Raw genomic sequence first — 12,264 nt, forward strand, 5'->3', positions numbered from 1 at the left:
GGGAAAGAGGAAAATTATTCTTTCCAAAGGTAAACAGAATGACTTTAAATTGGAAGAGAGGAAAACCACTTTAGTCTTAACCTGATTTTTTCCTTTTCTAGTTATTTTCCTAAAACTGATGACCATAAACTCCTACATCATACTGATTTGCAACTAATATCGTAATTTTAATTATTTTTATATTAACTGTTAACCAGAAGGGTAGCCTCCATGTATACATATTTACTCAATTACACTACTTACCATATGCTTAGATTTTTTCCCTGTATTATGTTAAAAATGTGGAAAAATATCATAATGTACTTATCCAGGTCTTCCAAAATGCATTTGAATGGATCTCAAACTTCGTTAAAATGAACAAAAACATATTTTACTGCTGCTTTTTACTTAAATACAACAAGCTTTTGATGATGATGAAGACTAGTTTTGTACAGCAAACATTTGGTATTAAAACTGGCTTATCAAACAAGGTTAGCAAATGAATTAGCCAGCTACATTGCTTATTTCTAGACATCATGCCCTCCAAGAATTAGAACTTACAAATTTAAACCTCTCTCCTCACATCTGCTCATGCACTGAACAAGGAGAGCAGAGTACCTGCTTTTTAAGCTTCCTGATTACTCTCTCTGCACCTGCAGGCTACTAACATCAAAACTGGTTTGGCTCTTCAGCAAACTCCAGTCCCAGGCAGTATGCCAACTACTACCACTAATTCAGTGGCTGGACTTTGAAGACTTGGCAGCATCTGTGCATTATTTGAATACAAGTTTTCTATTACAAATTATTTGCATAGGTTTTAAGTAGCTTAGGCTCTAACACTGGCTGCTTTAAATAAATATATTTGAAAAGTACTTGAATACTGCTTCATTTTCAGAGGCAGAAATCACAGAACTGGGAGTTCTGCTCACTTAAGCTAGATAACTGCTATGGGCCCCTATAGCCCAGTGTCACATACTCCAGCTGTCCTCCCACATGGCAGCACTGTATCCCCCTCAGGGATACACTGGCCATACAAAATGACTGCCAAGGCCCTAAGGCAACCTCATCCATAGCTGCTGAGAGAAGCATGCCATGGAAAATGGTGCAGCAGCAGTAGCAGTGCCACTTCCAAGGATCAGATCCTCCCAGGACAGGGAGGATACTGAGAAGGACAGAATCTGCTTGATGATTACAGATGGCTGGTCAGGCCTGTAGTTCAGGAGTGGCCAATGTGCACAGCCACAAAGTCACCTGTGTGGAAACATCACCACCACTGTTTCTTTCCCACGATAGGCTGGAAAGCCAATAGTTAATTTGCTATTCAAATTAATAGACTTTATTCCCACAATTTCTGTGCTCACAGCACTTGTGCAATAGAGAGTACTGCCACTTCCTTACAAACAATACTCAAGGAAGGACAGCTTAGAGTTTGGAAATCCTTTTTGGACAACACTTTTTCTATACATAAGATACAATTCTTCACTTGATTAAAATAACTCCGTGTACAATGTCTAAAACTTCAGAGCAATGGAGATGCAGAACACTTCTAAGCACTAGGCCTGCAACACTAATGGAAGAATGTGGCACTGCAAGATAACCCTCTGGGTTTCTTGCTTTTCCTCTGGGTCATCATTCTTCCCCTCTGGGTCATTATTCTTCCCCAGTCAACTCATCTTCCTGCTAACACACTGCCTTGATAGAGGCAAAAAATATTGTAGCCACATTAGTGCTACTCACAGTGAAGAGCTCAAAGGCAATTTGAAGTTACCTGCACTTCAGAGCTTGATCTCTATGCACTTCTACGTGTCCACCTCCAAAGTTTCTGAAACTTTTTAAAAGCCACACTTGAAAAGGGACACAGATTGGATGTGCAAGAAGTTCTCTCAACTGACTACTCTGCCTAGCCCAACCAAGGGTTTTAATGCCTATTTTTATTATTGACAGTCCATCAGATTTCAGCCAGGAAATGTTACTGGTCAAAGTTTCCCAAAGGACTAACAAAACTGCTAAGCAGCTGGTATACATAACCTGAAAGCTACGAGCAGTTTCAATGCAATTATCTCTGTTCCCAGCAGGAGCAGATGTACTGAGAGGTCAATTAGTAAAGCACTCCATTCCAGCATCACAACACTAATTACGAGAAAAAAGTTATCTTACATACATTTTACACACGGCCTATGCTAAGAAAAGCACAGGACAGATGTAAGCATATGTAGGATCTATGTATATGAAAGTTAAGTGTGTTTTCCCCTTACCTTTTCTGGCTCTTCTTGCATTTGTTGCTGATCTCTACTCTCTATGTTACACAACCTTTGGCTGTGGGCAATGGAGCGTTTCAAGGGTTCATCATCACTGTCAGAATCTACACCGAGTGCTGCAGAGCTCTTTGACTTGAAAGTGCATTTTCTGTAAATTAAAAACATGGCTATAAAACTTCATGGCATTGTGGCATCACACAACCTGTTCTGAAGTAAGCAACAAAGAAGTGTTAAACCAAACTTGCACATCACGGGGCAGCACAATCTGTGGAACAACCTGTAGTGACTGACAGTGAACATTTATTAACATAGTAGGCAGGATTTCTAGAAAAGGTAACTTTTACCAGGTTAACTGGCATACCTACTTCACGCCTGCAATGGCAACTTACAACCTTAAAATTTACTGAGTGTTTGGCTCCTGTTTCTGAGGGTTCTGCACTTCATTACCTAGCAATCCCAGACCTTACTCATTTCAGACGAGTCCACAGTAACATGTAGAACTCAGCACAAACCATTTGACTTCTGAAGTTTACTAAGCTGGACACAGGACTTCCCAGATTGTTACTAGGATATAAAAAGTGCAAATCTGAACAATTTTTTTCACTTTTCCTGTTTGCTCACTCATTACGATACATTCTTGCTTCTTTAGAACAGGAGACAAGGGAGTCTGAGGAAGTGGTGATTTCTGCTTTAGGAAAACTGTTCCTTAAGCATTCCATGCAAAACTACTGAATGTGGTATCACATTTGTGAACCATATGGCCTGTAAGAACCTCTCATTTTCACAAAGAATCTTATGGCACTAACTACCTGTTTCCAAAACACACATGGGGGCTCTGTTGAGCCAGAAGGGAAAAAACAGCCAGACTGCAGAATTAGAAGCCATTTTGCTTCTCATACATGTGACAAAAGCAAGATAGTTTAAGATTGTTGGTACTGAGAAATCATTTGAACAACCTAAATCCAGTTCTCATTCTGATGCTCAGCCTGAGAAGAATAATCTCTCCTTACTTACAAGTCCCCAAAGGTTTGTTCTCACGAGAAATGTTAAGGTGATCATGACAACTAGGCAAGCTGTACCATCACAATTAATTTCACCTAGCATGTAACAACCATAAAACTCTGATATGAAAAAAGACAATAGCTGAAATACTTTACTACAATAGAAAAAGTGGGAAGATTCAAAAAGAATTAGAAAATTTAAAAATGCCTTAAAACTTATGCCATGAAAGCCCAAGCGAAGGGCATTTCAGAGCTATAACTCACCTACAAGTTATGGAAGTGCTTATAGTACAGGAATTCACCATTTGGGAGGCTTTCAGTGGACGGGATCTATTAAAAAAAGCAAAGTATTTATTGCAACAGTTACAGTTAAAAAAAACAACAGTGTTTACTTGTCTGCTATGCATGCAAATCCATGACCAAAGAAACAAGGAGAATACCATTACATCCTTGCTAATTGCTTACATTTAGAGTAATAACTCCATCATGCTATAAATATACAACAGTTGTTCAAAACCACACATAATCCTTTAAACTTGATTCACTTCTTAGTGATGCACCCTTAGGGACAAACTCACAAATGAAAGGCTTTGGGCTCCCATGTCAAGACAACTCATTCATGGTGGTTTGTTCTTTTTTTTTTTATTCCCACCAACACTTGTGTTCCTGCTCCCAAACCACAGTCTCCTATAGCTGTCTGGATCAGCCGGTTTTCTGGCATGTCCCACATTTCCATTTCTCTTCCCTTACCTAGATTCTTCTAAATAAACTTCCTGCTCCATTTGATCCTTTCACAGGCTCCTCAAAGTCCACCACTATCATTACACATCTATCCACCAGATGGCTGCCAATGCAGAAAACTTATCTAATCTTCCCCTCAAACCAGGGCTGATTCTCTCCAGCTGATTCTCTCCACTCTCTGGTCAATCAGAATGGTTTCAATGACTAAAAAAAGCGATTGGAAAGCTATTTCAAACATATTTTAAAGTATTTCTGCTATGGTTAGCTTAAACTGTTTGTTGTGTTTAAGATTTCTATTGTTAAAGCAAACTCTTGGGAAACAGCCACGTAAATCTCAAATGCCACTAAATGCTGAGAAGAACACGTGCCACGTTGCTGAACACACACACCAGGTGTGTCCGAACTCCCTACAGTTATCACAGTTATGTCACTAGGACCACAAGAGACCTGAGGGTTTCTTGTTCCTTGTTCTGCCACAGACTTCCTATGTGACAACTGGCCCATTTAACCTCTGTGTCTCAGGACAAACAGCTGTACAGAAATAACTGTCACAGGGAAAAGGGGGAGAGCATTTTCAGCATGTGGAGTGCTCAAACACTATAGTGGTACCAAAAAAACAATTAAAATGAATGACAGTATAGAAAGTGCATGTGGAAATTAACAAGAAAAGACAGGACGTTTTGTCTCCTAAACAAGAGTTAAGTGTGCTGTGAAGGGAAAAGTAGTATACATTTTGGACAGAGACACAAATTTTAGAAATTAATGGCAAAAGTTTTAATTTTAAAAAAAAGGGGATAGAAAGCTATTTTCAAAGACAGTGAATAATTCTATCTTATTATTATTATTCTATCTATCTTATATTCCCTAGATAATGCCCCATCAACTCTTTCAAAATATTCCCTAGATAATGCCCCATCAACTCTTTCTACTGCTTCTTGTCATGCTTCCTTCCCATACACATTCTCATGATGGCATCACCACAAACCCAGACATCTTCTGGAGATCTGACAACTGCCTGCCCTTCCAGCATATGTGCTTAACATGGCATGGACTGATCCCAACTTGCACACTTACACTGTGGAATGGACGCTCCAGCCCAATGTCAGCGGCAGCCTAGTGCTCTCCATACAGTGTGAAAGGAGGGTTAAGTATCTTGGAATAACCACCTGCTGCCCGACTTTATGATTGAGAGACAATGCTACATTGAAGCTGTATCGTTTCAGATGGAGAATCAGGACCCTGAAAGATGAGAGAGAAGGACACAAATGTTAATCTCCAGGCAGAAGTCTGAGAAAGCCTACTCAAAATCCAAGTAGCCCCATTTACAAAATTAATTCAAAACAGATTATTACTTTGGTGTGTGTGGGGAAACACTATCCATCTCTTATCTGGCAAGAGACAGGTAATTACTCTCCTGTCCATCACAACTTTGTGCGAGGTGCAGACTCTGCCAACTCAAGATGCTTCCAGCTTTGATCAGCATCACCTTGTTCTCCAGCCCAGCAGAACCAAGCAGCTCTTACCAAACCATTTTTACTACACAGTGAGGCAGCAAACAATAAAAATACTATCACTATAGGCCAGGATGTTATGTTACTCCTGGATATTCCAGACTGAGATGGAGGGATCACACAGCTGTCCAAAACTGAGGAGGAACCGTGCCCAGTGCAAGATGTGTACCTGGTTTACCTGTCAAGACACTTTCTCTGTAAAAGAGCTTTAGATCACAACAGCACAAAAACTTGAAAAGGCCTCCTTACACTGAAGCTTTTCCCTTATGCTGCACTTTGTCCTGTCTGTTTAGATCAAGCAGCTGCATCATCACTTATATTGTGCTAATATTCAAAACCTGTGACAAGGGTTTTGCAGACCCAGCACAAAGGGACTCTTTAAGCAAAACATTAACTACCAAGTTACTGGGTTCAGCATGAGCATACCTGGGACAAGGTCAGAGGCCAGGCAGTCACCCAGCAGCTTGACATCTCAAGAGAAAACAATCCCTATCCCCAATCACTTCTGCTCTAAACAATGATCTAAACCCAGCTTTAAGGTCAGAAATTATTGAGCTTGCCATGAGCCCTCAAAGTGCTGAACTTCTCCCTCAAAGCGCTGTGCTCACTGAGAGAAAAAAAGGGCAGCAGCATAGGAAGAACTGACCAAAGCAAAATCCTCTATGCACTTTCTGGCAGTCATGTCTCCAACTCAGTCCTGCTCATCAGGTGAGCTAAGCAGAAAATGTTAAACTTCCAGAACATATTTACTGCTTCCACTTCCCTCAAGTCACCGAAACCCCAGGAGAAGGGGAAACTCAGCCTTCCTTGTGCAGTGATAGGGAGGAATTAAAAAACCAGCTGCTGCAGATGATGCCCAAGAGAGCTTCCAAAGAGGGAGACTGAGGAACAGGATGAAGCCTGTTGTCTGCATGTGCGTCTGTCTCACATGCTTATCACTTTACATGCCACCCTACCCATTATCCCAGCTTTACTCTTCAAGGGGCTTCTTCCTTGGTAACTTCACTTGGGTAACATGCTACCAGGAAAGAGAGGAACAGGCGTCAACATCTACCTGGGAAGCCTGTTGAACTTGTGTGTGACAACAGCAAACTTTCCATCGCACTTCTCACAGGAATACTCGATCTCTTCTGCCTGTTTCAGAGAACAGAAAAATGACTAGTGGAACAAATGACACAATCAAAACTTAAAATCTTCTATACAATCAACATTTCCATATGGTACATAAACTACACATGCTCCACATTGAATAAAAAACAAAACAAAAGTATGTACCCTAAAAAAGAGGTCAAGGGAATCCTGGATTGACCGAGAAGGAAGGAATTTCTTTCTTCGAGGAAGGTCAATGGAGAGGTCATTAAACTGTTCTCGTTTGATGACTGTTTCACCACACCTAATAAAAACAGGCTTATGTAAGTTTGATGAAAAATACACTTGAAATTAAGGACAACTTACATTTTTTAGGCTAATCATGCACACAGAAAAGCAAAGGGACTACTGTGTAGCTGAACACTTCTTCATTCAACACCTTTAGAAGAAGCCAGCCCAGCCCTGAAGAAGGGAAAGCCTGAAAATACTTTCAAACTGTTTTTAGAAACAAAATAGCACAGCCCATCTAAAATGAAATCTCACTTTTTTAATTTTTTTGACCCTACAGTCATTTGTCTTCAATAATTACTTTCTGCACACAATTCACTTTAAAATATTTTAGGGAACTAATGCTGTACATACAAAGTTGTATTTAAAAAAAATCTGTGTTCTTGAAAACTCCACGGAATGCAAACATCCCACGTGGGAATCTGATGCACAGGTCATACATAACTGGCCAGACACATCAGTTTACATCTTTTTCTGCAATAACCTACAGAGCCAGAAGAAAATGGCATTCCCTGGAAGCCCTTAGAAAGGACATTCTAGAAAACACAGCTTCCCTTTTTTTTTCCTTTAAAAGGAAACATTACTTGACTGAAACCCCATTTTCTCCCTATTCTCATACAACCAGTGTACAACAAGCAAAGCTCAGCAGCTTTCCACTGGGTATGTAATGAAGAACTAAGTGGTATGAGACAGCTTAAAGAAGGCCTGCAGCAGCAATGTGCTGTGAGGTTTGTAGAATTTCTAGACTGTAGAATATTTTCTGTCATCCAGCTTTGCTAAAAACCTATAGTTCTTAGTTCTAGTTCTAGCCTGCTATGAAATCATGCAAAATGGAAACACTTCCCAAGCTTTTAAGGCAAGTATTAGAAAAGTTCTTCAGCATACTCACGTTTTGCAAATGATAGAATGCTGAACCTCAAACTCCAAGTTACTGATGACTGGACATGTATAAACTTTGGTGGCTGAGAGGTCATCTGAAGCCCGTTCAGGTGAGTTATCCTCATTAGGAACTGGCTCACTCTTCCAAGTTTTGTTTAACTTTTCCATGTCCTCCTTCAGCTGATCCAGACACTGGCTTAAGAACTCATGTGCATCCTAGAAATGGGGTAAACCCATCACAGTGATTTGGTACAATTTCATTCACTAACTTCCTCTTAAACACACACAGATTGGGGAAATTGTGTTTTAGCTTCCAGCAAGACATTTCTTCTGCAACAATTCAAGGGGTCAAGCTGTGCCAGGGGAGGTTCAGATTGGATATTAGGAAAAATTCCTTCACAGAAAGAGTGGTGAGGCACTGGAACAGGCTGCCTAGGGAGGTGGTGGAGGCACCGTCCCTGGAGGTGTTAAAAAAACAGGTAGATGTGGTGCTTCAGGAGATGGTTTAGTGGTCACAGGGGTGTAGGGCAAACGGTTGGACTTGATGACCTTTTAGGTCTTTTCCAACCTTGATGATTCTATGATTCTAAGCAGCAACCAACTGTCTTTTAATCAAAAGCTCAAGTCACTGTCAAATCGAACTGAAGCTTGACAGGAGCTCAGTGCAGTCCAAACACCAAACATAATATACTTGTTTCTAGACAATATGGTACTTACATTCTGCATGTACCCAGAAAATCTCTCTGCAGTAGCTGAAATTGCACTTTTCACCTTCTTTAGCAGCTCTTTCTTAACCTCAGGACTGCAAACATCCTTTTTAGCAAGCAGATGGGCAAAACGTCTGCAAAAGTCAATGCAATGAAACACTGATTGGCTTTCCAGGACTTTAGAGAAACAAAATAAAACTCATGCTACCTCATTTTAAGAGTTTCTAAAAGCTTTTCTCCTGTGATAAGTGGTTTAGGGGTTTGTATTAAAATAGCTCATATATAATTAACCTTTTCCATTTCAAATGTTTTGAAATCTCATTTGAGGCCATAACTGGAACAGGACCCAAATGAACAAAAACATTTCACAATATTTTAAGGTAAAGAGCCTTTTAAAGTTCTATCAACTTATTTCTGCTGTATCTTTTACAATAAGTACTGACACCAGTTATGAAATCACATGGCACTGAAATAAGCAGCACAAAAATCATTAAATTCAACTTGCATGGTTAGACTTGATTTCTATTTATTTTTTAACTTTAAATTTCCACTCAGTTTCAAGTCTTACTTCTTTCGGCAGCAAAACTTTACACGTTTTAAAAATAAGTTATTCTGCATTTATTTTGCAGTTTCTGGCATTTTTTTCTGAAGCATTTCACTCTGGCACTAGAAATACTGTAGAAGATATAAACCACTGCCTGTAACTCAGCATTGCAATTTTTAAGAGCCTGCTACTTCTTGCTTCTAAAATTCAACAAGCAAAGAGCTCCAGGATTTATTTTATTGTTTACACACAAAAATTACTCTCTACAAAGGTGCCTCAGTATTAAAAAAAATAGTTTCTCAGTAATGCAAGAGAAAATATCTTTCCTGGAAAGTGAATTTTACCTGATAAGTGCATTGAGCGGAATTTTTTTCCATGGGATACCCTGCTTGAGTAAATCATTAGCAAAAGACTGAATTGAAAACAAGGATTGTAGAATGGCATTCATATAGCAGGTGTTTCCCAAGTTTGAAAATCTGAAAAAAAAAAAGAAAAAATATTCAATATGAATGTATGTCAGTGTGTCAACATGCCAGTGTTTAACACAGCACTGCCAACAGGTAGGACATTTACCCCAGCCACTCCCCACAGAGCTTTTTATTGGTGCTGTCCACCTGCCCTTCAGACTGAAAACTCATGGGAGGTGCCATTTATCAGGAAAGCACCCACAAGTTTCTGCAAACAAAATTTGAAAATATGTGTGCATATACACAAGATAGAGAAATGAATCATGAAAGTCTATGAAAGGAAGATGAATTACCTGAAATTATCCTATCTCTAAAATTCTCAGGAAATTCATTAATACATATGTTTCAAACTAGGAAAATTGTTCCTCATTACAGTGTTCATTTATTTCAGGATTCATTTTTTTTATTAAATAATTATAACCAAAATGTGTATGCTCTGATGATCCAAGTGTGCATGCTAGATAAAGGAAAATAAATTTACCCTTGCAATTGTTGTTGAGGATGGGTGGAAGGAGGCACTCGGGGTTTGTTCCAGCCTGTGTAATCTTGATTAGATCTCATTTTTTTAACAGAAAGAGGAGCAGGCTGAGAAAGAAATCCCAGGCTTCTTTTGGCTGAAGGGGACTGACTCGATACAGTAGACCTAAAAACATAGAGGGATAAGAAGTGTAAAATTTGTAGCCTTCTTCCTTAAATGGCTACAGTCCATGACACTGGAGTTGTATCACTGTAGAAGACAAGGACTAGTAAAGCCACAGAAGACACCTGGCATGTATCATAATGCAAAAGAGGTGTGAGAGAGAATTTCTTTCCTGAATACTTAAATATGGTTACATTTCCTTATATCCGCAGGTGGGCATGCAGTATAACCAAGTACTTTGTTTATAAGATATTTAACAACTCCCCATGCTGTATGATGAGAGGAAGCACAAGATCACAACTCCTAAGACATGTTTAAAATTCCCATGTGTGCCAGAGCCTTCATTTTCAGCCTCCTGTTCTTGTAACCAAATCACTCTGGACCTCAGTCCCTCATGTAAAGTGTGGACAATGCTTCTATTCTTCCTTGATCTTGTGTCTCATCTTTCTAGGGCAGAGCCAGACAGTTTGATTGCACAGCATCTAACAAAGAAGAATCCTAACCTCAGGGGGATCAGTATTACTCAAATACTGTTATTAAAGTATAAGTTTCATGCCATTTATCTACCTGGGGAAAGTGAAACAAGGATTCAGCCTTAAGTTCTAGAGTTTATATATAAATTTGAACCATCTAGAGTTTACATAACAGCAGGATCAGTCATTCACAAACTATAACAGACTTGAGTAATTTTAGGGAGTCAATCTATTGCAAGCAATAACTGGAATTTGTAGATGTAACTACAGCAGTTGCAGCCACACTGGGTACCTAGATTGAACTCCTACGGAAAAACACCCACAGCAATACATACACATTCTATGCATATAAGCTACACATCAAATGATAAACACAGAAAAGTGAAGATCCTAATTCCTGGGAAAGAATTGTCAATTACAGTTCATGCTAGTCAATCAGTCCTACCTGTCCAGGGTGGAACTGCCAGTGGAGTAGTCTTTTGATGAGGACCTGCTGCCATAGAAGGATGATGACTGCAGTGGTAAAATACCTTGAAAAACAGAGAGGCAGGTCATTTTGTTGCAAGTAACTCTGCTATTTACACAACATACAGCTTGCCTGAAAGTTAGGCAAAAGGTTTAAAAATCCTCAAATACAGTTTTCCAGAATTGGTGGGGAAAGCACCAACACACGTACTTGAAGTATTAATGCAAATATCAATAAGTAACTAAAGACATGCTGGAGCTTGAATTGAATTTAATACAGTAACGTCCATCAAATCCAAACTGCAACATGAAACATTTAAAAAGTCACTGCATGACCTTAACTATCTGAAAGATAATAAATATCCACCTCTTGTGCAATTATACAAGACAAACACAACAGAAAACTCACTAATGATTTACAATACAGTGCTCTCAAAATTAAAGGTAAATAGAAGTGAAAACTGTTGTCTTCCCACTCCAAATTCCACAGTAAATTACTCTGTACTTGGGGCAATATATTGTTTTTTCAGGCCTCTGAGATGGTACCACACAAAAATCATGCTCTCAAGAGTCAAAACCCCCACCTATTACAGTGAATCACAGCATATTTTAGGTTGGATAATGAATAAAGATGTGCTTCTCTCCCAGCTCCAAGTGTCCTGAGCCATGCAAATATCTAAAATGCAGGCATATGGAGGAAGGTTGCAATACTGTTACCTGAACTTGCAGGAATAAACCCACAGATTCCAACTTTAAACAGCAAAACAGATTTTCATTCACAGATAAATATCCACTTTACTGGTTCCTCCAGAAACATGTTTGTGCCATCAGAGCTGCACAAAAAAAAGTGTTCAGCAACATTCTCTATAAAAACAAGATCTTGAATGGACTCCCCTTTCTGGGGAAACAGGCTCAGTATTTAGAAGTAAAACTGAAGAATGGTGCTGCTTGCTATCTTATGTACATACTGTCAACATGTTGATATTGTCTATAAAACCTTGTCACATACCAAAATCCAACAGAACTTTGGTACAAACAGAACAAAAGTCCTGGCCCCAAAGAGTTTCCCCTCTAAGTTCTGAGGAAGAGATAAGGACATAAAAGCAAACACTACACGTTTTCAGCACAAAAAACAGCCTACAATTCACAGAAGCATTAACAGCAAAGAAGAGCCTTAAAAATAAACAAGAAAGAGAGTAAAATGGAAATTTTTAGGTTTTTA

At 39.2% G+C, this 12,264-nt stretch overlaps 1 protein-coding gene across 1 annotated transcript in view; it reads right to left on the reverse strand.

The window, feature by feature from the left end:
• USP37 (ubiquitin specific peptidase 37) overlaps nt 1-12,264 on the reverse strand; it is a 30,151-nt gene that overhangs the window by 10,368 nt on the left and 7,519 nt on the right. Inside the window, exons 7-16 of the mRNA XM_009996065.1 lie at nt 11,023-11,107; nt 9,946-10,107; nt 9,342-9,473; nt 8,464-8,587; nt 7,757-7,962; nt 6,766-6,883; nt 6,545-6,624; nt 5,054-5,218; nt 3,503-3,568; nt 2,235-2,385 (exon numbers count right to left, since the gene is read on the reverse strand). Of these exons, the coding sequence (XP_009994367.1) occupies nt 2,235-2,385; nt 3,503-3,568; nt 5,054-5,218; nt 6,545-6,624; nt 6,766-6,883; nt 7,757-7,962; nt 8,464-8,587; nt 9,342-9,473; nt 9,946-10,107; nt 11,023-11,107 (1,289 nt within the window). The remainder of the gene's footprint in view (nt 1-2,234; nt 2,386-3,502; nt 3,569-5,053; nt 5,219-6,544; nt 6,625-6,765; nt 6,884-7,756; nt 7,963-8,463; nt 8,588-9,341; nt 9,474-9,945; nt 10,108-11,022; nt 11,108-12,264) is intronic.

This window comes from Chaetura pelagica, unplaced genomic scaffold (assembly GCF_000747805.2).
Source record: "Chaetura pelagica isolate M959 unplaced genomic scaffold, ChaPel_1.0 scaffold3, whole genome shotgun sequence".
Taxonomy (NCBI): domain Eukaryota; kingdom Metazoa; phylum Chordata; class Aves; order Apodiformes; family Apodidae; genus Chaetura; species Chaetura pelagica.